Genomic DNA, 27,056 nt, shown 5'->3' with positions numbered 1-27,056 from the left:
TACGTTTTTTTGCCAGAATTGTTTAAGAAAGTAAAGATAAAGGGCGTATGGCTCTATTTTTTAAACCATAAATCGGTCTAAAAGCACATAATTAATGTAATATGAGTGTATATAAAGTGATTTATATTCATTTTTTTTTTTTTTAAAAAGTAATTTCTAATCAATTATGTTCTGTGAAATACACGAACAGTGCAAACTAAACGACAATGGTTTACGCCTAATTAGCCCATTCTTCACGTTTTTTATTATTATTTAATCATTTGTGAATCAGCCATTACTATTTACTGCCGCATTGTAATTAAGGATATGTTTTTCTTTATCCAGTGGTTTTACGCCCGAAACGATGTGGCAGACGACTCGTGTACCATATTTTAAAACGTCCTTTGTGTCTTAAATATTAGATATTAGGATCCCACATTTTCACGGCAACATAACAACATCATGTTGAAATGGACCAATATTGAATTATAATTTGTGATTTTAATTCCGAATATAGAGACTTAGCTACTTTAAGTGAAAATTAAATATCTATACATATAAAAAGAAAGAAAAAACATAAAAATACAGGTTGTTTTGGTTAAAACGGCATTATGGAAGATTACATATAAGAGCTGACAGTTCTCGCTGTAATAGTTAAAAATTAGTTAATGTAAAGGGAATATACTGAGAATTTCAGTCAAATTACTTCAGTCTGGGCCGAGAAATTCTCATTTCAATAACACTGTAACCTCGATTGTCATTGTTACCGTTGTTACGATAATCACCGAAGTCTCGATCAACTGCCGTTGAACCGCAGATCGGATTCAAATCTGTTCAAAAACGGACCCATCAGATGGCATCGAGAGTTGATTATGGTCTTGTCATGTTATAATGTCTAATTAATAGTTTATATAACATTTAATGTCTAAACCTACGATCCGATAGGCATATTTAGCTCTTGCATAATAATTATAGTGATTGTTTTAGGTAAATCTCTGAACCGGTTTGTCACCACAGACAAGCACGCTTTCTCAAAAGAACGCGGACAAGTAAAAGCAAAGAGCAGGTGCAAAAATTCTAGTTTGTAAACATGTAGTCTGAATTGTAGACTATCAGGTTAGTGCACTCCCAGCTGAATATTGTGGGTTTTGGGGGTTTTTTTTTTCATTTTTAACCTCATATATTGTATAAAATTAATCGTAACACGGCATTAAATAAAATGGTCGAATCTGGTATAAAATAAGGTCTCCTGACCCACGAACAATATACAAAATTTTGTCTGTAACTTATTTAAGTTGTCGACATTTATGGAATCAATCTTTGTGACCTATTTTGTGACCTATTTTCACTTCCTTGGTTTACTTTCAGTTTCTTGACACAGTTAAGAGTTGCTTCCCTTCACAAAATTGAGTCAAACGTCACAGTTAGTTGAGGTGACTGACGGAAACAACAATGGCTGACTTCGACACGATTTATGAGGAAGGTGAAGACGAAGAACCAATTCCAGACGATTTAATGATAACTGTTCCAGACCCAATTGTTGTTAGGGGAGGAGGAAATGTCACGATGTAAGTAAAGGGAGTAAAATGGACGAGAAAAGGCCAGATTAGATTATTTTGCCAGTGGCTTATTTTATTGTTGTCGTCACTCACTCACGCTACACTGTCGACTTTGTGTTCACGTTCTAATAATAACAAAAAAAACCATAACAAACTGTTTAACGAGGTCAACCAGTCGTACTTTCAAATGCCAGTCTGAATTAGTGATTATCACTCTCCGTGGAAGCGGTGGTTACCATGTAGTATTTAGTGCCAGATTGGAAAATTATTCCAGGATTAAGAATTAAAAAATGCTATATTATTTATAAATATTATAATATACTAGCCTTTAAACTTTTTATTTTTGATCAACAATTAACAAATACCCTAAACTAATCTAAACTAGGACTAGCAGTAATCACAGCAATCTTACCTTCTATCCGTATAGGAGCTTTTACGGGTTTCCATTTTGACGTCATTTTCGGTCATGCGCAGACATTGGCCTTATTCATAGACTGAAACCCATAGGCCAGTGTGTGTTTTTTTGTGAAAATACCGTCGTACATTAAGCTTCTTTTACATAAAATGGAACTGAACGCCATTTCTATATACGCGTAAGGTTTACCGACCGATGTCAGAAAGCGATATTTACAAAAACTTCGATATAGGAAAGATACGGCAAGTTACCAGACCCGTAATTGGCCGTTTGCAATTGAAACAAGTGGATGACTGACCCGTGCTCTATGGCCCGAACTAGAATTAAGTGAAGTTTATTACGCATTTTACGGTCAAATAGATGTTATATATTAATTAACACAAAAGATTTAAATGGTCTATCCTATTTACATTCAACTGCCGACTGGACAGTTCTTTGCGAGGTTGATATATCGTCTGCTATAACGCATGCTACGACCCTACTCGACACAAAACACGGTACTATGTTGGTCTTTGTTTGGGGCTGTCGACTTGAAAATAATTCCAGCTAATAATACTATAAATAGTATGCAATATGCAAATAAGATTGTTTATGAATGCGTGCTGTTAGCCAATAGCTATTGTAAATTTCCCCACGTTTAGACGGCTCTAACCAATGATAAAATAGTTGTTTGGTGCACGGGGTAAAACTTCAGCCATTTTTATAAATTTTCCTCTTGATTGATGGGATATGAATAACAAAAAGAATAAAACGACGATCAAGTTGAATCTGTGAATATTTTTAAAACTGTTTTTTTCTGTTAATTGTAGTCACATAAATCGTTTTGGCTCAGCTTTTGGCACTCAGTGAAATTTTAATCCAATCAGTTTATCTTGCCGCAACCAAGAAGAAGAACGATTCATTTGTGTCCATTTTATCAATTTCTTATTCAGTATTTGGTTCAGAGAACAACTGTTGAATGGAAATATGTAACTGGACTCGGTACAATCTTTACATCGTGATTATTATTTGTTCTCTTTTTTTATTAGATGTGGCATGATGTGCTACGGTCGTGCTTAAATTTTAATATCGTCTTGAATAATTCTTTCGTGGAACCGCAGGTCAACATCTCCAATTACCCATTCTATAATTTACTCTTATGCTCTATTTCATGGCATTTTACAACCAAACAGATGTTATCTATTAATTGTTTGCAGTAAAATTAAAACAAAACATATAAATCGGCTTCATACAGCAATGCATCTTTGTAATGCTTTTGCGTACTGCGGTCAACTGGGCCGTGTGCGAGCTTGACATATATCGTCTGCTACAACGCAGTATATCGTCATTAAAACAAAAAAATAATAACTTAGACATGATTTGAAATCGGTAATTTATTTTGAATGCTACACGCAACTTAAAACAAGAGTGGCATTAAAGAATACGTTTTCTATAAAGAGAAAAAGAGGGAAAACCCCGCTTTCCCTAGCATTTACCATGTTAAGATACGGATAGAAAAGGGACAGGCTAAAAATAGACACCGGGAGTACGTCACACGTAAAAGCTCCTATATATTATATGCATACACCATGTCCAACCAGACAATATATAATAAAAAGGAACAGGAATGCAATGCCTGTTGAAGATTCGATTTTACCTGCTCTCGCTTCGGCACGTTTTTTTCAACGATTCGTAATGTCAGGCAATCAAACCTCTGTCGATTCACTCAGATATGTTTTTTCTTCAATCTAGTCGTTTTGATTTGCATAAATACTCCCACAAAACGATATCATAGCCACTTGTTTCCAATATTTACATTATTTTCGTCCATTTCCATTTTGTACGCCCCCTTCTGCTAAACAGCTTGGCAGAAGCCATTGAAATCTAACTATAGGGTAACGCACAAATTTACGTATCTCGACCATGTAAGATGAAGCAAAATTTAGGTGAGCACTGAGCAGGTGAGTCGAAATTGGAATTTGTGAAAAAAATTTGACTGTAATTGGGCTAGGCAAAACAATAAATGACTGAAGATTCTCAATTTTTCAAAGATTCCAATTTCCCCCCCCCTGAAATGTTTTGGACAAGGAATCAATAGGCCAGTTCCTGAATGTATAGGGGTGATGATTTTCCATTTCAGAAAATAGCAAATTCTGTTTTAAGTATTTTTAATTCCGTTATTTTCCGTTTCAGAGCTGACCATATTCCGTTTTTTCGAGATAAAATGTTATTTTATGAATAAATGAATAAAACATCTTAAAATGCCTTTTATTACAAAACGGATCATTTTAAACCAATGATAACAAATGTTGAATTGTGAATGACTTGTAATGTTCAATGACTAGTTATTTTTTAAACCTGTTTCCCGAATTAAATAACAGAAAATTACATCTTGTGAGCTCGTTTCATCTTTTTAGCAGACAAAGCCACTTTTCTCAGCTGCTAGTTGTAGTCGCGATTTATCCAGACATCTTCGTAGTTACTACCGTTTCTTCGAGAATAAGGGCTGGATTCACAAGGCTACGGCTTATTTCTGATGGGGCGCGTCAAATTACCCAATAACACCCAATAATTGCCCAATTACTCCAAAATAACAACCAATAACTACAAAATGTTGACTTTGGAAACACAAAATAACAATTTAGTTGAATTTAAGAAGCATCGCTGCTTTTTGTCCAAATCGGAGTTTCACACTCACTCGCCTGAAGGGAGATAACTCGTATATGTGATTTTTGTTAACAAGAAATTAATAACACCCAATAACTGCTCAATAACACCCAATAACTGCCCAATAACACCAAATTGTTGACTTTGGAAGTACAAAATAGCAATTTAGTTGAATTTAAAAGCCTCACAACGTTGATCCCAAATCAGAGTTTTACGCTCACTCACCTGAAGGGAGATAACTCGTGTATGTGATTTTTGTTTACAAGAAATTAATGTATGCTTTCGTTGCAATTTGTTTTAATTATACATGATAGGAAAAATCCCCGATTTGAGTATCCTTGCGGATCATGTTTGAAAGAAACTCGCCATATTCAAAGCTTATATTGTGAAGTATGTCAACGTTGGTGCCATTCAGATTGTGAAAAAATAGATACTACTCAGTTGAATTTTTTTCAATGTTCAAGTGAAGACTACATGTGTAGGTCTTGCAGATCCAACTATGCTGGTTTTGATATTCAAATCGGAGTTTCACGCTCACTCGCCTGAAGGGAGATAACTTGTGTATGTGATTCCCCGGTTATACCTGACAAGAAGTCAAGAAGTAGTGTCGTCTGTCCAGAATTGTGGGTTCTCTCTGGGTCATCACACTGGTAAAGACCCCCCCCCACACACACACACACAAGACGATACCCATGGAGGGGCTGAAATAGTTATTCCATATTTGACGCCCATGTATAATTGAAACGAATTGCAACGAAAGCGTACATTAATTTCTTTTAAACACAAATCACATACACAAGTTATCTCCCTTCAGGCGAGTGAGCGTAAAACTCTGATTTGGGCTCAACGTTGCGAGGCTTTTGAATTCAACTAAATTGTTATTTTGTACTTCCAAAGTCAACAATTTGGTGTTATTGGGCAGTTATTGAGTGTTATTGAGCAGTTATTGGGTGTTATCTCCCTTCAGGCGAGTGAGCGTAAAACTCTGATTTGGGATCAACGTTGCGAGGCTTTTAAATGCAACTAAATTGTTATTTTGTATTTCCAAAGTCAACAATTTGGTTTTATTAAGCAGTTATTGGGTGTTATTAATTTCTTGTCAACAAAAATCACATATACGAGTTATCTCCCTTCAGGCGAGTGAGCGTGAAACTCCGATTTGGACAGAAAGCACCGATGCTTCTTAAATTCAACTAAATTGTTATTTTGTGTTTCCAAAGTCAACATTTTGTAGTGATTGGTTGTTATTTTGGAGTTATTGGGTGTTATTTTGGAGTTATTGGGTGTTATTGGGCAGTTATTGGGTGTTATTGGGTAATTCGACGTGCCATATATATATACATTACAATGTTTAATTCAAGTTAAACTACAGAGTAATTTTATACAGGGATACATGAAAGACGGGTTTTCGTTTCGATTAAAATTATGATTCCTAAATGATGAAATGAAAGTAGCTAAATACTAAAATAGACAGTAACAAAACCAGGCGATATCATTCAATATTTCCGATTTTTATGAATAAAAAGATGAAATACTTGGATAACTGCAAAATTGTTTTGAGTTTGTGTTTAGTATCAGCAAATATCGACTTTTCCGTCTTTTTCCGTGTGCGATTTCAAATTCCGTTTTGCGTGGACAATTCCGCGATTTCCGCGTTTTTTTCCGCGATCACGGAAAATCATCACCCCTAAATGTACAGAGCGAGTGTAATGAGACCTACGTTAAGAACTGGACTACTACTGTGTGAGCCATTATGGTTACAATGGATTTTCTTTTACCAGAGATGATCTTAAACACCTTGGATGGAACACATGAAAAAACAGCGGCACAACTGGCTAAAAACTCTGAGCGCCATGGAAAACGCATCACTTTTTTTCCCAAATATTTTATTACTAGGTCGTTTTGAATGTATAATATTATGCAATACTATGAACTATTGTTTCACACAAAAAATATCTGCCCGTGTGCACAAAAAAAAATTGCACAAGATGCACATGAAAAACCCAATATTCACGTGCAGCATTGTGTGTGAGCCCTTTAAAAGCATGTTTTCAACTTAATGTGCAGTACATGAACTGTGAAACGTCAATCTGTCGTAATTTGTTGTTGGACGTGTGAAGGAATCGAGCTAGAGATGCTGAGACTTACTGAAAATCAACGGAATGAAGCCATGGGAATGTCCAGCGCTGGCATGTCCACTTGGCTATTGCCAGACACTTCAATTGTCATCAGTCCACTATTGTAAGGTTGGTGGAACGTGTTCGAGTTACTGGATCAACACGTGACCGTCAACGTCCTGGTCCACAACGCGTTACAACCCAGGCTCAAGACCGCTACATCCGGGTCACTCATCTGCGTGACAGATTCCACCCAGCGACTCGAACAGGTGCAGCAGTCGTCGGAAGACAAGGACCAGTAAGTGCCAACACCGTAAGACGTCGTCTAAGAGAAGTAGGACTCCGTGCACGATGACCTTATGTTGGAGCTATCCTCAGGGATCATCACCGTCAGCGGCGTTTTTGATATGGGCTCAAGGACACCAGACATGGAGAAGAGTAGACTGGCAAAGTGTGCTCTTCAGTGATGAGAGTCGCTTTCAACTTTGTCACGCTGATGGCCGTCAACGTGTGCGGAGATGTCTTGGGGAACATCTTGCAGACTGCTGCGTCTTCGAAACGAATCAATGGGGTGGGGAAAGTGTAATGGTGTGGGGAGGCTTCACATTTCATCACCGTACCGCCCTACACATTTGCAGGGGTCGCGTTAATGCTGTAGCCTACCGTGATGATGTCTTGCAACCAATTGTTGTTCCGATGTTTCGAGCGCACCCACAACTTCAGCACTTCAGCACAGGATAATGCACGTCCGCATACCGCCCGTTTTAGTATGAACTACCTGGCTGCTAACAACATCAATGTCTTGGACTGGCCAGCCATGTCTCCGGACATGGCACCGATAGAACATGTCTGGGATGAGATTGGACGCCGTCTGTATCGTGACCACAGATGCACACCATTGCTGCTTTAGAAGCTGCTCTTGTCCAAGAATGGAACAATTTGCCCCAGGCCTTCTTTCAAACATTGGTAAATTCCATGCGACGTCGCTGCACAGCGAGCGTAAGAGCCAGTGGAGGACACACGTGCTACTGACATCTGTGTCGTACTTTTGGTTTTGACCCCTCTGACTTTGTACCGTTGATTACAGATTAAACATCCATAAGTGTACAAATGTGTTGTTATTGATGTGTTACCATTTGAATATTGTTCACAATAAGAAGCAAAATAAATAAGATATGTTTACAGGATCATTTTGTTATACAAAAACTAAGTGATGCGTTTTCCATGGCGCTCAGTATATATATGAAAAATATTTGAATTTTTCAAAATAAAAACATACAACCATGGACAGAGACTAGTCATAGACATGACTCAAACTAAATAAAGAAAAACACAGCTCTATGAACTTATCAGTAGACACCAGTGAATACTCCATTGGGATCACATGGTTTTTCGCATTTCCACAGATGTGTGCCGCAGTACACTGGTTGAGAATCACTGCATTAAGTAATATACAAGGAGCGCTATGAAATACAGAAACTATCCCTAGGGTGACCCATGTACTCACAGAAATACAGTCCACCGCTGATAGTTTGAGACTACCACTGAAGCTTGCACATCCGCCGTGCCGAGACCAACTTTCTGACAGTATGATACTATAAATAGCCATGGCACGTGCAATTCTCTACAAATCTATCAACTATTACAGCCGTAAAAAATTTATTGTTGACGATTTTGAAAAGCAGTAAAACTAAGCTTCTTGGTTATTACAGCAGATTTAGAAATTACGTTCGTTTCATTTTTTAAATCGCTTTATCATTAACTGTACCGTTAAGAGCGGCATCTTTTGGTTTAGTACAAATAGTATCTCTGAATCACTCGGGTTAGACAGGAACATGATACTAGCAGTAGTTTCATTTTACTTTTACAAGCTTCTTAAAACGATTGTTGAGCTACCTAACGTGCTTATTTCTAAATTCAATTTCTTGTTCTAGCTTTCTGTTATGTTTCGTAAAAAAGTAGTCTTGATTATCCCGACCTGTCAATCAGACGTAGAATGGTCGATAGACTGGTTAAGCGAGACTAATTTCAAAAAAAGGGCACATAACCTATCTTTTACTCAAAAGTGTCTGGATGTTATGGACGACTCTTGGAACCAGTTTTCAGTCTATTATTTATACATGATTAATGGTCATAGCTTATTAAGTACAACATGATCGTTTATTTAGTGACTATAATTGTGTGAAACTGATTTAAGGCTTGGCATATATATAAATATTGTGGCGTAATTGTCGAGATATATGGAGATATTTATTTATGGTGGGTCACCCTACTATCCCACATGTGCATTTCAATGAAATACATCATCATATGAGTCCAATATTTCATCTAGTATAAATAGTGTACGGTTGGCAAGCTACTTGTACATTATTTGAAATAATGGTACGCCAACATCAAAGGATGACGTCACATCTGTATTTTAAACATACTTAATTCCGTGCCCATATTTTCTAAGTTTATCATTTGATATGTAAGAGTAGAACTAGATGCAACATGTAGTAGAATCAAATTTTACAGCCTGCTATGTGTTTGGGTAGGTAACTTTAACCATTTGCCATATAACCATGAATACTCAACCTATACTAAAAGTTTGATTCTCAAATTTCAGATTTGGTCTCAGTAATAAATTCGATACAGAATTTCCACCAGGTCTTTCAGCAAAGGTACAATTTAATAGTTAGATCTTGTTTGATATGTAGATGAGATTGTACACATTGTCTAAGTCTTACACTCATTTACCTTAGTAAATATTAGTGACAAGTTTAAGTCATTGACTTAATTTGTAGATATTCATAAATGTATATGTATATACGTCATGGGGGGGGGGGGTGTCAGTGGCTGAATTGTCTCAAGCATGCTTTAGATCATAAGATCTGTCATTGAGTCACATGGCATGGTTTTGTTTGGTTTCCTCCTACAGCTAAAGATCCCTTTTCGCAAGCGCCATACCGCATTCAAATTTATATTGAAATAAATTTAAAACATATTATGTTACTCCTGAAATGAACAGGTTTGTCTCAAGTGGAAGTTTCTCCCTTTACAAACAAGTAACATGTTGAATCCCATTTCATTTCTTTCTTCCTTAAACTGTAAATTTGTAATTGTCCATTTAAAAATGGATATCAATGACCTTGTATTTTCAGGTAGCACCAGAAGAGTTTAAAGCTACTATGACTCGTTTAAATAGTGTATTAAAGAAAGCTTTACCTGTCAATGTTAAATGGTTATTTTGTGGCTGTGTGTGTTGTTGTTGTACTTTAGGTTGTTCTTTATGGCCAGTTGTTTGTCTCAGTAAACGAGTAAGTAAATAGGTTTAGTATTCTTTCCTTCCATTAAAGTCACATTTGTGTTTTGAAAGAAAATTTGTTTGTTTACAGCCATGCCCATAATACCAATCATGATACATGGTTTGTGGAAAGTGACTAGTAGTTTGGATGGGATGCAAAATCAAGATCCCATCCTGTGTAGACATTGGCATGTACATAAAAGAACCCTTGGCAGTCGGAATTCAGAGTGGATGAAATGCCTGTCTTCATTAGCCCAATTGGTGCAGTGCCAATCAGTACTTAGGCTATTTGCTCAACCAGAGCTATATGATAAATTGCTAACATTTTTAAGGAGACAATGTGATATTTGTTTTTATTTACATATATAAATGTCTGTGATATTGTTTTAATTTGTCTTGTTAAATTCACCATATGTTTTTGGCACAATATAGCCCAGTTGGAGATGACATGCCATAAAACTCCATTTCATTCATTCATTCAATTGGTGCAGAAAATGAATAAGTTAAACCCGACTTCATTTGTTTTCATATATGTGAAAAGCATATGATATATGTACATGTAAAAATAATTGGTTGTTATCAGATATGTAGATATTTAAAAGATACATTATCAACATGACAGAAGGAGTATTATTATTGAGTTTATAGTCTAAGTGATTTTAATTTATCTCTTTTTCAGACAAGACATGCAATAGAAAAATGTTTAGATTGGGAAAATAGTCATCTTTACCATAAAGTAGGTTACCATATGATTTTAATCTAATCATTTTATATTGGTTTTCAGAAGAGACTATTATACCTGTAAATAAATGAGTTATCATTATCAACTTTTATCTGTTATTATAATCCAGTTTTTTCATGCAATTGAAAACCGATATAATTTGACCTTCTACAAGAGTTTGATTTTTAACTTTCAGCAGAATCTTACTGCTGTAAGAAGAGTGTTGAAATAATTAGCCATAAGATATTTATTGATTTTCTTTTTTATGTTTTATTTTAGTTGGGATTACATTTTAGATTAAGTAAACAGCGTTGTGATTCAAGTAGTATGATGGAATATGTAAGTATGTCAACACTGGTTTGCACTTCCCAGAAATCCACTTCCTATGCTACCTTGTAGTTATCAGTGATCACTCTGGTTCACAAGAGTTTATACTTACTATGTTGATTTGTTCCATGATTGGGTTGTCTAGAAGTTATTTTCATGTACTATACTTTTAGTTCGTATTCAGCTCGTCAAATGTGAATCGATACAGGAGAAAATGACTGTTTTGTGTTTTATACTTTTGATTACCATCACATTATAATATAATATGGATCTGACTGAATTTATGAATGATGAAATCTATTCATCATGTACTGTTAGTTCGTATTCAGGACTCATGGGACAAAAAGATCAAAACACAGCTTTGTATAAATTTGAATTCTGTAGTTTGTAATTGGCATGTACATTAATTTTTATGCGCACACATTGAAATGTGATTGTGTATTGTTTTCGCCCCCGGCCGACTGGCGTCCACTATTGCTTGTGGATGTTCTAGAGGCTAAAGTTAATATCCGATTGACTTTAAATTTATACTCGGTGTTTAAGGTCATGAGACGAGGAAGCCTTTTGATTTTCAGCGATTTCTGATAATTACTGCCAGAGTATTATGGCCCGTGATCACTTCAAAAAATCTTGTGGACGCTCTAGAGGTCAAAGTTAATATCCAATTGACTTTAAATTTATACACAGTGTTTAAGGTCATGAGTCGAAAAAGGCTATTGATTTTCAGCGATTTCCGATAATTACTGCCAGAGTTATGGCCCTTGATCACTTTGAAAAGTCTTGTGGATGGTCTAGAGGCTAAAGTTAATATCTGATTGACTTTAAATTTATACACAGTACTGACATAAACAAAGCAAAACCCATAGCAAACAACAACAGCCAATTTTGTACTTTTCAGAGCGCTTTTCACCGAGTGGTAGAAAAGTAAAAATAAAAATCTGGAACCTTAAAATCAGTAAATATGACATTGTACGAAATTGGACTGATTTGGGCAGCGCTGGACACCTAAATTATTTTTTAGTTCTTGGTAATTGGACGTCAGAGAGCAACATTTATCTTTATTTCTTACTAGAAGAATGCCCGGCTTTGTCCGGGGTCATAACCCCGAAACCGAAAATGGTAGACTAACGCCACCTGGCCTATGTTACTCCCCGGTCCGAGCTACCCCTATACCCCAAATTTCAGACTCGGGGGCAGACCTAGTGTAGCCGCCAACCCCGAACAGACAGACAGACAAACAGAGAGACAAACAAAAGTCACAAATATTAGTATAGATAGATATTGACATGGTGTAATTATTGTTCATATATTTCAACTCTCTCTTTTCAGGTTTTGCTCATTGAATTTATTCCCAAAGTTCCAATATTCAGACCTGACTAATGAAGTATGACACATTAGACATAAAGGGAGTAGAATTCCATTTATAGACACCATCATTTATAGATATACATTTAATCATAGAAATTATATAATATAGAGTTCATATACTTGTTCAATTTATTACACAGCTACTGGTCATATGATCATGATCTCATTCGTCCTCTTATGAGGCAGAAGCTCATTGCAATTTATTATAACTTGATAATTCAATAGACATATTCTTAGCTAATCAAATGTAATAATGTGATCAAATTTATTTAAAAAATGAGTCTTCTATCATTGTCTAGATCTGTAAAGATCAACAAGAGGCTTTGGGTAGTAATTATTTTTTTTTTCCTAGATATATATATATATAGTTTATCAGAATTTTTATATCACCTATATATGTAAATATAAATGTCCTTAATTGTCTGTATAACTATAAGTGTGTCGTGTATTTGAAATTGAAGGACCATATATTTTGTGTTTGTATATAAATTGTATTTATTGTAACAAATTATTTAAAAACCAAAAAACTAGAAAATGCATTTAAACTAGCGTAGAGAATCATCCACCTGTTTTTTTACTTCATTTACCCTGTGGAAAAACATAATCTTGTATTTCTCTATGCATTTTATTTGAAAATATTAAATGCTTCATAAAAAAGGTAGAAGTTTATGACATTATGAATGTAAAGAGGTACCTGTCTGTTGGTCCAGTCCAGTGCTACATTATAACACACAAGACATTTTTGTTATTATGTGGTAAAATGGTTGGACAAGAGTGGAGAAGTCTTTGGAATGAATTTATTTTGTAAAACTTTTCTTTTTTATGAGTTACTTAGTTATATGTTTAGACACTTTGATCTGTTTAATGTTAAACTACAACAACGAATTATTGGTCAACATATTATTTGTATTTCTAAGCAAGTGGTACATGCCTGGCAATTCCCTGACAGGCCATTGTTGAATTACATAATGTCTTTGGGGAAATGGCTGTCTGTATTTTAACAATACATATCTTTATTTCTTTTTTTTTTTTTTTTTGATAAAGAGAGACTTTTAAAGATGCATTATATTTGAGATTTAGATGAAGAGCTGACCTTTCTTGCTATAATAGTTCAAATATGGATATTGAAAAATTAATATATTGAAAATTTCATTCAAATCACTTTATTCTGAGCCAAGTTATCAGTGTTTGAAGATGTAGCAATGATTGTTTATTATCGTAGCAACGGTACTTGACAATCAAGACTAAGTCTACATTATCTGTTTTTAAATAAACTTATTAAATGGCGATCGTGTTTCTATCCATTTAAATCTCAGCTATCCATAACGTGTCTAAATAATAGTTTATATAACATTTGAAGCCAAAATAAAGATCTGCAATAGGCAGATTTAGCTCTTATGCATCTTTAAAGTTATTTTATTTGCTTATTGCATAATGCATATTTTATGTACACACTGTGATTCTTTTGTAAAAAACAATTGTAAACTATATCTGTACATAGCAACAAATCAAATTAACAACTGTTATTTGTAGATCTTCCTAGTTTATGTGGAGTTCAAATGAAAAATGTATCAAATATTGTATGAAATATTCTGGATTATCCTTTAGTAGCTCATTATCGACATTAAAACACTAAGAGGAAAACCCATGTTTCTATGAATGCAAAAAAATTGTGTTGTTTAACTCTACATTCATTAACCCAGTCCGTGCAGAATATTAAGATGTTAAAACCAATTTCGTTTTATTATGACCAAGGTTAGGGAAAGTACTGTTTCTTCTAGACCTTGAGTTTAATGTGAGTGATAAAAATAATAAATATTTAGAACTTCTATTAGATAATTGTCATGTAATAAACCACCAAATGTTTTTTTTTTGTTTAAATTTGTAACATTGGTAACCATTAGTACCAATATGTATTGTTTTTGCCATACATGTCAAAATTTAGCACTAACTTTAACCTATATTGATGTCTTTTGTATTATATATACACGTAATTCTATTTCATCATGAGTATTATCTTCCACCCTTGCCTTTTGTGAACCATGACCTTATTTTTAAATACTGCTGTCAACACCACAATGGAACTCTTCCCATAGAGTTCTTGTTAAGCTTTAAAAAGGGTGTATATCTTTTTAAAAATATCATTTATATATCTATTATAACATTGTTTTTGTATATACTGGAATCATATATTAAGAAGCTTCTTGTATCCATTGTGGACATAATTATCAGTGTAGATTACTAACAATCGATATGATGTCATTACTTTCTTCAAGGCTTTCTTTTCAATTTTTGACATTAATGTCCTTAAAAAAGGTATTTGGATTTAGGTACCTTTGTGTTATGAAAAAAAGTTTCTATTATTCTACATTCCATGTGCAAAAAATAAAGTAATCATCTTTCATGAATTAATGTTGACTATTCAAATTTTACTTGACCGATTCAATTAATATGATTTCATACGCAGTGTTTAGTCATAAAAAGATGGAATAGATTTGATAATGTAATGAATGTCATGTCTTATAGATATTATAATGTAGTGCCAAAGGTATATGTACATGTAATTGTAAATTATTGGATATCATGGTTCTTCATTGTATGGTTATTAAAATGTGAAATTGTACATATTATATCAAAAATATTTCACATAGTGTTAATAATTATTAATCTGTTCTTGATGATTTGTAAGAAAAAAAATAGAAAAGCTAATTGGGTCACAGTTTCTACTGAATAATGTTTAACCTGTATTTTATTTCAGTTCAGGTCAGTCAAGTATGCATCATGAAATTAATTGGGTTTAATCCTAAATAAGCATTTTTTGATAGATGATATGACATTAGATCCTTCTAGAAAAATAGGTACAAAGGTTTAAAGTTTCATCATAATTAATAGTTTCTCAAGATTAATAGAATTTCTTATATGTAAGCTATATTTTTTTCCATGTATTAATTTCATGTACATTTTCTTCTTATCTCTTACATAAGGGGTATTTAATTTTATGTTTAAAATGCAAAAGAAATGCAAATTAAAAATAAAGAAACTATTCTTTTGTTTAAAGGAGACAATTTATTCTTGCTCTACCATCTTAAGAATATTGGAGACCTCAGAGAGATATCACTTATCCCCCATTTTCTGTTTTAAAATAGAAAAGGGGGGTCATTTTGTAGTTCGAATTCAAGAAAAATACTGCACACTGAAAATACGAAAATGGTCAACTTCTGGGATTGAAATTTTGAAATTATTTTTAATTTTAGTCTGAGTCACTGGTTTCTTAGTTATGAGAGGTACATGCAATACCTTCACATTTATAATTTAGATAATCAAGGCAATGTACCAGAATTATTTCCAAGCATATAGGAGGCAGATCACAGTTCGTCTATTAATAGCAATTCTCTCTCCCGTTTTGCGTGGCCTTTTGTGTTGATTTTTTGGTCAAGAATTGAAGAAGAATATTTTCTGTCAGGTTTTTGGTAAGTATTCATGGTTTAGAGGCAGAAGGATAACATAGTTAGGAGGTTGGTTACTGTGATATGTACGGCGGATAATTACACGTGTTAGTATGTGTATCTCAAAATTTCAGTGGCAAACCTCGTACAAAATTTGGAGCAAAATTTGTTAATTGTGGTCTGCATCCGTTAGTATCCCTTGAATATTCTCTTTTCTGGAAGGTGTGAAAGGTATATTTATAAAATGGCAGCGCCCATGAGAAGTGTCGCATTTGCTTGTAAATTTTGTGGTAGGGAGTATTTACAAAATATATATGTTGCTAGAAACAGATCTCTCTATAGGTAATGAGTTAGTCACTCAACTGTGTATGTTAGTCGTATATTTTTCCATGTCATGTTGATTCACTTCTGCCATAGTCTTAGTTACTTTAGTAACAACAGTAACGGATTCTTATCGCCGGCTCGGCTCGTCTCTCTAGTCTAATCAATCTCTATCCGTTACTGCCTGACCCTGTCCACGTCTAATATAAAAATAAGGCTTTCTTTTCACCTCGGTTCTAACTCTAAGTACCGTATATTTTTTACTGTGATTCTTCCTTGTTCGCCAAAAGAAATCATTTCTTACCACATCTGACACAAATTTAAAATATTTCAACACTATTTAAAAATTTTCATGTAGGCTAGAATTGTGCGATACAAAAAACAATCAACATTCGTTCGAATTCATCTGCCATGATTAAACTTACGTCTGTGCAGACTGGAGGTCATGGGTTCATGGCCAGTGCTTAGCCAATATTACAAATCTAGGAATGGAATGTTATGATACTGTAAATGAAGTAGAAAAAACCGAAAGCTGAGAATGGTCTGATGTAGATTGTAGAAGACAACTATGCATTACAGTCTTCACACTGGATTACTAAGTGTTTAATTATTTCACAATGTTTCTAATCCAGTAAACAAATTGTTTTAAAAGCTTTACCATACAACTCTATCTGTTGCACAGTTGGTAATGCAAAAGCTTTCTTTTAACTCTGTAGTGTACTGTACAAGATGACTGACCTTTAAGGTCACGCCCAATTTGTTCTATGTGTGATGCCACATCATATGGGGGGGGTTGGATGGCTGAATGGTTAGCGTGCGCGCTCTGTATCATAAAGTCTGTCATTGAGTCGACTGACGTGGTTTCGAATCCCCGGTTGTACGTGACAAGGAGTAGGGTCGCCTGTCCAACCTCGTGGGTTTTCTCCTGGTCCTCCGGTTTCCTCCCACTGCTAAAGACCCCTATGTGCAAGTGAATTATTGAAATAAAATTAAAAACCATATGTTAGTCCCCAAATGACCTAGTTTGTGTCGAGTGGATGTTAAACCCCATTTCTCTCTCTCTCTCTCGCCACATCATATGGCATTGATAACGTGTGTGGTATACAAGGGCGTGGATTTGTCATAAATTTTGGGGGATGGATGAACCCTGGAATCTTGAACATTTTATTACCAAACAAAATAAATCATTACGAACAGTTTACTGTACCAGTGTTATTTCGATGAAAGCTGTAACTAGGGGTAATATGATGACAATATGGAAAAATTGACTACTTACATCAAAGCTGCATAAATATTAATTGTTAAGTGAATCGTCCAAAGACGTTCGTTCTACGATCAGGACTGTTCTCTTTGAATATCTTGGCGACATGAAGGGGGTCATTATGCACCGCACACGCCATCAATTGCTGAAGGATCACTCGGCTGAGCAGGGTTCAGCAGTGTGAGACGAAAAGAGCTTTGACAGAAGGGAACATCTGCCTCACTTCAGGTGACATAATGAGGAACGCTTCGTGCACAAGTGAAATAGATTTGGCTGAACACTGGAGCTCGAAGAATGGCAATTCTTGTTCCAAGTCCCGATTCAGCTCCAGATACGTAGAAACAAGCTCACCATCATGTGGATATAAACCTGAAAATCTGTCCTGGCGATCAAAATCATGGGGGAGGGGGGACAGAGACCTATTCGTCCCCCCCTTCCGATTCTAAGGGGAAAAGGCGTCCCCCCCCTCCTAAATCCACGCCATGGTGGTATAAATCGGACGTAGTAACCCAAAATGGTCTGGACAGAATTGGTGCCTTTTACTCATTTTACGCCACATCATTTTATGCCAATTAACACAAAAGATGTAAATCAACAACCGACTGGACAGCCCATGCGAGATTGATATATATTGTCAGCTACGTAGCGCACAGTACATGCGAGGTTGATATATATTGTCTGCTATCTAGAACTGCATGCTACCCTACTGTACATAATGCATGGTACTACACATTGGTCGTTGATGCTATCGGTCTAAAAAGAATTCCAGCCAATAATACTATACGCAAGCCAACAGCCCGAAGTAATTTTTTTTGGTGCATAATTAATGAATTGATAAGAAAGATAATATTATTTTAACAGTACAAAGCATCAGTCATCGAAATGGGAGAGTGTAATTGGTTTGGAAGTTCATGCCCAGATTTCATCAGAAAGCAAACTTTTTTCTGGATCATCTACTAAATTTGCTGCACCAATAAACAGCCAAGTTTCTTTTTTTGATGCAGCAATACCAGGAACATTACCTGTAAGTTCTGCAATTATTCTAATTCAAAGTTAACTGAAGTTAACCATTTCCATAGAAGACAATTTTGTAGGATGTTTCGACAATGATTTTATAGCTAGCATGTTCGGTGCGGATGGTAGGCGTTTTAGGGAACCTCACCAATCTCCATCTATGTTGTAATATTTTGTAAAATGTCTGTGGATTTAAATTTAATGAACAACTTTAACAAAGTGATTTTATTGTAGGTGCTAAACAGAAGATGTGTTGAAGCGGGTGTAAAGACAGCGTTGGCACTAAAATCTAAAATTAACCAAGTTTCGAAGTTTGATAGAAAACATTATTTTTATGCAGACTTGCCAGTAAGTAAATTTTACTACCCATCAGTTGAATGTCTTTAGTGATGAACATTTTCTACTTTGCGAAGCAGCTGTCTGTATTTCTGCAGTCATCCCTTTTGGAACACAATAACTCTGCTTCTAATTTTGCTTAGACTAAACAAAAGATAATCAATTTGAAACTTGGTGTATTTTCATAATATCAATACTATTTTGTACATGCTCATTTCAACAAGTTTGATAATAACATTTTCTACTCCGGTTCAGCAGATTGATAAGTTATGGGATTGCTCAATGTTTTATAAAATGGTAAATGTGTTAGTAAGTACGGTGGGGGACTTCATCATGACTGTTGGCTTGTTGTACTTTATGATAGCTAGGTCTAGTTGATCTGGGTAAATTTCATTAAATTTTATGTGCTGATTTTTTTTGACAGATAACAATCTTAGTTCAAAATATTATGTTCATTGATAAAGCCAAAGTTAAAATATAATCAATTGTATGTTTATGTCAATACTGCAAGTCAAATCTGAAACTAGAATTAGTCAACAACTAGACTTCTACTTAATCTTTTGAAAAAAGTTAATCTCATAGAGCTCCTCCCTTTTCTCTTTATTATTGGAAAGAATTAAACTGTCAATTTAAATAATAGCAGAAATGCTACATGTATATCCATATGAAATATATCAAAACATTCCAGAATGATAGAACCTGACCATTTTATCTCTCCTCTGCAAGCCAAACCACAAAATGGCTATAAATAGGGAAAATGTGTTGGAGCACAAATCCCAGAGATCTTCAATGTAACTACTGGTCATACTATATAATGGGATTATTCATCAACTTGGTCATACAGAATAAGGCCCTTATCAGGATTTAAGAATTTTCTTTATGGAAACCTTATGATAGTCTTGCTCAGTCAACTTAGCTGCTTGTGAGCGTTTAATGTAAATGTTATCTAATTATTTAGACAGGTTATCAGATTACACAACAGAGGGAACCAATAGGTGTTGGAGGTCAGGTAGATTTTATTGTATTTGATCCTACTGTTAGTAAGGAACCAATGACAAAAACAGCCAACTTAGTTCAAATACAGCTAGAGCAAGACAGTGGTAAAAGTCTACATGATGATGAAGATAAAAAAAGTCTTATTGATCTTAACAGAGCTGGTAATAATAATGATATATATACAACTAGAATTTTTTTCTGCCAATTGCAGGTCTTTCTTTGGGTATGAAATGTAATCTGAATTATTAATTGGACATTGATTAAATTATCCAGACTTGCAGGATGAATCAATTTAGTCGCTGAGACTGTGAGACATGGGCATTGTAAATACTCCCCCATCCCACCCCACCCAAGAAAAAAATATAAAAAATTTACTACCATATAGTTCACTTTGCTCCTTGTTCGGTATCATAAATATTTATAGACAGAACTGAACCTTCTGTGCATATGTGTTTTAGGAATAGCACTAATGGAGATTGTTACACAGCCCGATTTTACTACTGGAGAAGAAGCTGCTGGTTTTGTGAAAGAACTTCAGAAAATCCTGCAAATTATTGGAACTTGTGATGGCAAAATGTCAGGTATATATGATACTGGTATCTACTATTTCAAACATTTTTGCAGACACAATATTTGGTATTGTTGTAGGTACATCTTGCAATAAGTAACCTATTGAATAAATGAAAATGTATCTTTAGAAATATGAAGTTTTCTATAAATTTATGATTTAAAGTAATTCAGTAAACTATCTGTCAACCATCAAATTAGCTATTAGATGGACCAGTGTCAAACATTTCAGACCATTAACTCTCTTGCTGTAGAATGTTTTTGAATGAAGACTGAATTATAGGACAATGGTGAAATGAGTGAAATGAATTTAGAGATGAGTTGTAAATAACGTATATAGAAAGATCAATAAGAAAAGATGCTGTATAAATGTTTATTACATTTATTTAGAGGGATCATTGAGAGTGTATGATGTATAAATGTATATTGTATCTATTTTAGAGAGATCTTTGAGAGTGTATGATGTATAAATGTATAATGTATCTATTTTAGAGGGATCATAGAGAGTGTATGATGTATAAAATGTTTATTGTATATATTTTAGAGGGATCATAGAGAGTGTATGATGTATAAATGTATATTGTATCTATTTTAGAATGATCATTGAAAGTGTATGCTGTATAAATGTTTATTGTATATATTTTAGAGAGACCATTGAGAGTGAATGTTGTATAAATGTTTATTTTATATATTTAGAGGGATCATTGAGAGTGGATGCGAATATATCTGTAAATAAACCAGGAGAAGCCTATGGTACCAGAACAGAAGTTAAAAATCTCAATAGTATAAGATATATGGTCAAAGCTATAGGTAATCATCATGAATTTCTAAAATTATTTATAATGGTACATATATTTGTGGTCTCGCTATATACCCAATAGGTGATTGACCTAAGATCTATATTGAGTCATTTCAAGTTTTGGTTTAAGGAAAATAACCCTGCTTTTAATTGAGTCAGAATGTTTAAACTTGGATTAGTTGTCCGTGAGGTTAATGTCTTGATTACCTTCAATGATGAGCATTTTCTGTTAAGCCTAAGCAGAGATAAGTAATATGATTTGTGGAGATTTACAATAGTTATGAATCTAATTGAGAGGGAATGATGAAACTCAGTGTAAAGCTTCATTACCGGTACATCAATAGCTTGTGTAAATAATTAATTAGAGGTACTTATTTTGGAGTGTGGGTGGGTGTGGGGGGGGGGGGAAACATCTGTCAAACTTTTGGCTTCTTTATTTTAAAGATAAATTATTATTTTTTTAAAAGAGTATGAAATCAAAAGACAAATTAAAGAGCTTGAAGCTGGAAATAAAATTACAACAGAGACAAGGAATTTTGATGTTAATACAGGGTGAGTTCTTTAGGCCTTTGAAATCACTGAAATTAGTAAGATTTAATTTAATATACTTTATTAAAGTGTGCAGAATAAATGTTAGAGAAGAATCTATATATATGTAGAGAGAAATTGGAAGTAGATATAGTACAAGTACTTCTATGTTTATCGTAATATATATGTATAAAAGAGTTGGGTTTTTTGTTTACTGCATGTACATAAAACCAACTGACTAAAGTTAACAAATTTAAAATAACTTCACAACAACCAATGTTTGCAACTAATTTGATGGTGCTACTTATGCTGCATTTGGTGTAGCATTAATGATGAAATTGACAATTAATGTATTATGGATGTTAGAAAAATTGATTTTTTTTTAGATGTGCAATGTTGGGTCACTAAGCTAGTATTAGGTAATATATGTGAACAAATCTGTAAGTTATCAGTGGCAATGAACTGATAGTTAGATTATTTGTACAAAACATTTTTGTGATTGTTTATTATATCACATTGTGGTCTAAGGGGAGACAAGTAGGTAAATGGAAGAGTTACTTCCCTTCAAAAAGTATGTATAGAAGTAATGTGTCTAATTACATGTAAATGCAAATTATGACTCTTTGATGTTTTTGTATGTAAATTATTTGTGATAGTAATGCAAATGGCAATGTGTTATTATTAATATTTCAGCAAGACAATTGCCATGAGAGATAAAGAAAAGGTTTTAGACTATCGTTTTATGCCAGAGCCTAATCTACCACCATTACATATATATAACAGTCAGTCATTACCAGCTGATATCCCATCAGACAGAGTAGTCCTTACTGACCAGTTACAAAATAACATACCAGAATTACCCAGTGAGAAACGGAACCGTCTTCAAAAGAAATATGAAGATATATCATTAGTTACTATTGCTACTTTAGTTGTAAGTTGTGACATTTTTAACAAGAGAGCAAGTATTAGCCAGAGCATCTTTGTTGCAAGGAAAATGATATCAATAAATAGATGCTATCTATGTATGTGAATGAGGGGGATAGAAGTTACAATTACTTTTGAATTCTTGTTCCAGGCCATATGTATGTCTTAAAATGACTAGCACAAAGGAATAGTATATATTCACGTCAGTTTTCAAAAAATTATTCATTAAATATTTTTCAAAAATAATGTACCGGTACATGTATGATTTAAAAAAAACACCACAAAAATAAAATCAAAATGAGTTTGTCTATCTGTATTTATTAGTGTTATACAATACAAAAAATAGCTTAAGTGTCAACTCTTTCTGAAATGCTTCCACAATCATAAAATAAAAGAATTTGTGGTTCTAAAATCAATTACATTATGTCAATTGTCAAGTAATAAAAACCTATACTACATGGAGGCAGACACTTAAATTTTAGATATCCATAACAAATTTTAATTAGGTGAGAAATATTCTGTGATTTTTTTTTTTTGTAACTTACAGTTTAGTATATCAGTATAGCATGAATATGAAGCAACAAGCTTTTCTTCTCAGTTCAAAAGTCAGATGATATGCTCCATACAGTAAGCTTTTGGTGGGGCATATTTGGCTTGTTATGTCTGAGGCCATCTGTGTCCTAGAACATTTGATGTATAAATTTTAATATAATTACAGAATGATGATAGTTTGTTAAAATATTTTGAAGAAGTTATTAAAGATGGTAAACGGAATGTAAAGAGAGTAGCTTCATTGCTTACTCATCAATATCTGGGACAGTTAAAGGCTGTAGAGATGCATGCTGAAGACAGGTAGGTTACTTTGATTTGGGTACTGTACAAATTAGAAACAGTCATCAAGTTTAGTGTACAGATTGTCCAGGGGAGATAACTCTTCCACTTACCTGTTGTCTGCCCTTACACCACAAATGTGAATTCAATTGTATCAGATATTTCCTTTATATACCGGTACTCTTCAAAAAAACCCAGGGGATATTGAAATGCAAATACCTATGCAGGTTGCAATATGATAAATAGTCATGGACACTTGACATACTTTGAGAGTATGTTCACAGATGAAGAACTTATCGCCCCAACAGAACCACTGAGCTGCATATGCGACACGCAGTAGCACCATACACGTGAGAGGGGTTCATTGTCAAATTTGACACTTCAAGGAAGGGTTGATGAAAACTGCCGCGTGCTGGTTTATCCTTTCCATGTTTGCTTTCCTATCGGTTCTTGCATACGATTTACTGTTTAGCGAATCTTTGCTTTAGTGTGTTACATTTAATTTGATCGGAAGATTTGTTTGTCGACGTCAACGTCAACTGACAACACTGCAAGAATTGGTCGTGGCACTGCAAGAGGAGTGGGTCAGATTGCCCCAAATCGTGATTGGATGGTTGATTAGGAGCATGCCACGACGAATTGCTGAATGTGGATTGGTGGAGCAATTACTCATTATTAAAACAAAAATCAAAAACGTCCATTTTCACTTTTGACAATGTATCTCTTTGCGAGTGCAATGGGGCCGTCAGAAAGCCGCCCATATGAACTGTTTATGTTCATGTGTAGGCAATTGGCCTGTTATTAACATACACTGGTTACCTCTAATAAAAACAGCATTGCATTTCCCCAGTTTTGTATTGTTTCTGAATATCCCCTACTTTTTTTAAAGAGTATATTATAATTTTTATAATACTTACGCAATGTCTTAAAACCAGATGTCAAGTCCATTTAGAGTTTACATCATTGTGTGTCTATATTTGAGATATTTTGACAACTTGATTTTAATACAGATTATATGTATTATTTCTGTTATTGAGATAGCAACAATTTCCTTATTGACAATTTACCAATCCAAGCACTGTCATACTTAGAACAATGCATGTTACACTCCTTGAAAAGCACTACAAGGTACACTACAATATAAAATAAATTATGTTTAATATCTTGTCACGCTTTTAGTTTACGGTTGATATGGTATCACTATTTTTTTTATGTTAGTCCCTTGTCTGTTGAAGATTTTAAAGAGTTTTATGATATTGTAGAGGCTGATGTCATTTCTACAGAGACAATCAGTAAAGTAAGTAACTATAATAATCTAAGCTTGAGATTTCATATTCAAATCTTGGAATTATCATTTAAATTTTAAAAATCTATAGGTTTATTATAGTTCCAAAACCGAATAATCTATTAATATTTACAAGAAATAACAATAGTAATAATATAGATAAACATAATCATAGATTTCAGATTTTTAGCCCATCAGGCCAAAGGGCTTAGGTTGTCACTTCTGTTTTTACTCCTTCTCCAGATAAATGCTTTATGAATTTCAACATTTTTTTAATAACATTTTTGATGCCATGTTGAAAAATACCTGACTGTAATACTATAAAAAAACAAACACTGATGGGGTTTGCTATGTTCACAGGAATGTACATATATACATAAAATATTTAACAATAACAAAACCCTAACAAAGAATAGGTTATTTCATTTAAATTGGTAGCTTGAATAAAAGAATATTGTGTCAGGTTTTTTGTATTTATATATTTTATATATTAAAGGTATTAGCATTAATGTTATCAAGACCTGATAGTAAAGTTAAAGATATTATAGAAAAAGAGAATTTATATCAAATAACTGATCCAGAAGACATCAAATCACTTTGTAAACTCATTATTAAAAATAATCCAAAATTGGTAAGTACTCTTTAACATGGTGTTTGTTTTGGGTTGCCTAGAAAAATTAAAATCCAATAAAATAATGTGGTTTTGTGATAAGCCAGTCAGAAATCTTGAGTTTGAGTAACCAAAAGTTGGACTTAACATGTGCGGCCAGACAGAGCAAATTATTAGACAAATCTGGATCAGGCACTATCTTGTAGACCATCTACCTAATCTGGCCCTGTCTAAATACTAGTAAATATTTAATAATTTTTGTAATGTACTAAATATATAAATATTTATAGGTAAGGAGTAGTAAACGAGGTAAGGTGGCTGCCTTTAACAGTATATGTAGTAGAGTAATGAAAGAATGTCAGGGAAAAACAAATCTGGATAAAGTTGAAGAAACAATGGTAAAGTTACTTAAAGAAGAACAGAGTTAATTGTGTTATATTTTCATAAAAGCAGTGAAAAAACATTGTGTATTTAAAGTTTTAAAACCCAGTTACATATGATTTTGTACAGTTGATCAAATTGAATTTTTTAGTAAGTCTCAGAAAATTTTCAAAAATTCCTTTCGAGATATGTGATAAGGAGTATGTCTTGGATACCCCCACAACCAACAGAAATAATTGCATCTTAGCCCCGACCAGAAAGCGAAAAATTAGCTCATGAAGCTTAGCATTGACTGCAAAATAATAAAATTAATTTTCTTTGACTATCGAATAATAAGTCCGCATCAGAATTGTACAAAAATGGAAGAAAAAAGTGCATGTATATTTTAAATGGCTTGTTTACATCAAAGATGCTTTATGTAAAAGCTAAATCTGCCTATTGCAGATCTTTCTTTTGGCTTCAAATGTTATATAAACTATTAATTAGACATTTATTCACATGGCAAGCTAATAATTAACTCTCTAGATTATCGGATGGACAAGATTTAAGTGGATCGAATCACGATTGCCATTTAATAATTTAATTTAAAAATGAATAATCTAGACTCAGTCTCCTTTGTCAAGTAAGACAATAAACAATCTACGCGACATCTTCAAACACTGATAACTTCGCTCAGAATAAAGTAATTTGACTGAAATCTTCAATTTATTCTTTCTTCATTATCTATTTTGGAACTATTATAGCAATAATGACCAGCTATGTATCTAAATCTCACATAATGATTGTGTGATGTCTTGTGTGTTAACTTGTATCATAAACCTAAATAAAAATATTAAAATATTACATTTTTATACGTTTGTGTTTGGATATACATATACCCCAGGGTTTCTCTTTTAAAATTTTCCTGTTAGACATTTATACCAAAGTGAAATGAAATGGGGTCTAACGTCCTACTTTTCTACACCGACTGGGCTAATGAAGATGGGCATACGCCACGCAGTGTGCTGTGATGGAAATTTTGCCTACCCTTATATCAAATTCCAACTGTCAAGGGTTCTTTTATGTGTATGAGAATCTGTACAAGGGACCTTGGTTTTCCATCCCATCCAAATGACTATACGTCCTACACCACTGACAAGGGGTTACCACAACCAAAAATTCAGCGATCTCCAGGTTAGCGAGCCAACGTCTTATTCACTGAGCAGCGGTGGTTCCCCCATATATAAACATCAATATTTAGGCAACCCTAAAATCAAAGCACGTCTATCGGGACTGTTTTATACTTTTTCATTGATGATGATGGCGTAAAATTCCACATAATTTACTTAATGGAAATAAT

At 34.0% G+C, this 27,056-nt stretch overlaps 2 protein-coding genes across 2 annotated transcripts; both read left to right on the top strand.

The window, feature by feature from the left end:
* Positions 1-1,401: 1,401 nt before the first annotated feature.
* Positions 1,402-15,444, top strand: LOC126829945 (cysteine-rich hydrophobic domain-containing protein 2). Its single transcript, XM_050560144.2, has 6 exons — positions 1,402-1,547; positions 9,325-9,379; positions 9,860-10,015; positions 10,682-10,738; positions 11,003-11,062; positions 12,380-15,444. Exons 1-6 carry the CDS (start codon positions 1,432-1,434, stop codon positions 12,428-12,430), a joined length of 495 nt encoding a protein of 164 aa, XP_050416101.1. The 5' UTR covers positions 1,402-1,431; the 3' UTR covers positions 12,431-15,444.
* A 634-nt stretch (positions 15,445-16,078) lies between these two features.
* LOC126830840 (glutamyl-tRNA(Gln) amidotransferase subunit B, mitochondrial) lies at positions 16,079-26,560 on the top strand. Its single transcript, XM_050561276.1, has 12 exons — positions 16,079-16,206; positions 18,308-18,470; positions 18,695-18,808; positions 19,755-19,953; positions 20,251-20,373; positions 21,056-21,169; positions 21,626-21,710; positions 22,380-22,617; positions 23,329-23,462; positions 24,660-24,738; positions 25,223-25,357; positions 25,627-26,560. The coding sequence occupies exons 1-12, from the start codon at positions 16,109-16,111 to the stop codon at positions 25,762-25,764; spliced, it is 1,620 nt and encodes a 539-aa protein (XP_050417233.1). The 5' UTR covers positions 16,079-16,108; the 3' UTR covers positions 25,765-26,560.
* The last annotated feature ends 496 nt before the right edge of the window (positions 26,561-27,056 follow it).

The sequence above is a fragment of the Patella vulgata genome, chromosome 8 (assembly GCF_932274485.2).
Source record: "Patella vulgata chromosome 8, xgPatVulg1.2, whole genome shotgun sequence".
Taxonomy (NCBI): Eukaryota; Metazoa; Mollusca; class Gastropoda; family Patellidae; genus Patella; species Patella vulgata.
This window is presented reverse-complemented; position numbering and strand designations above follow the sequence as displayed.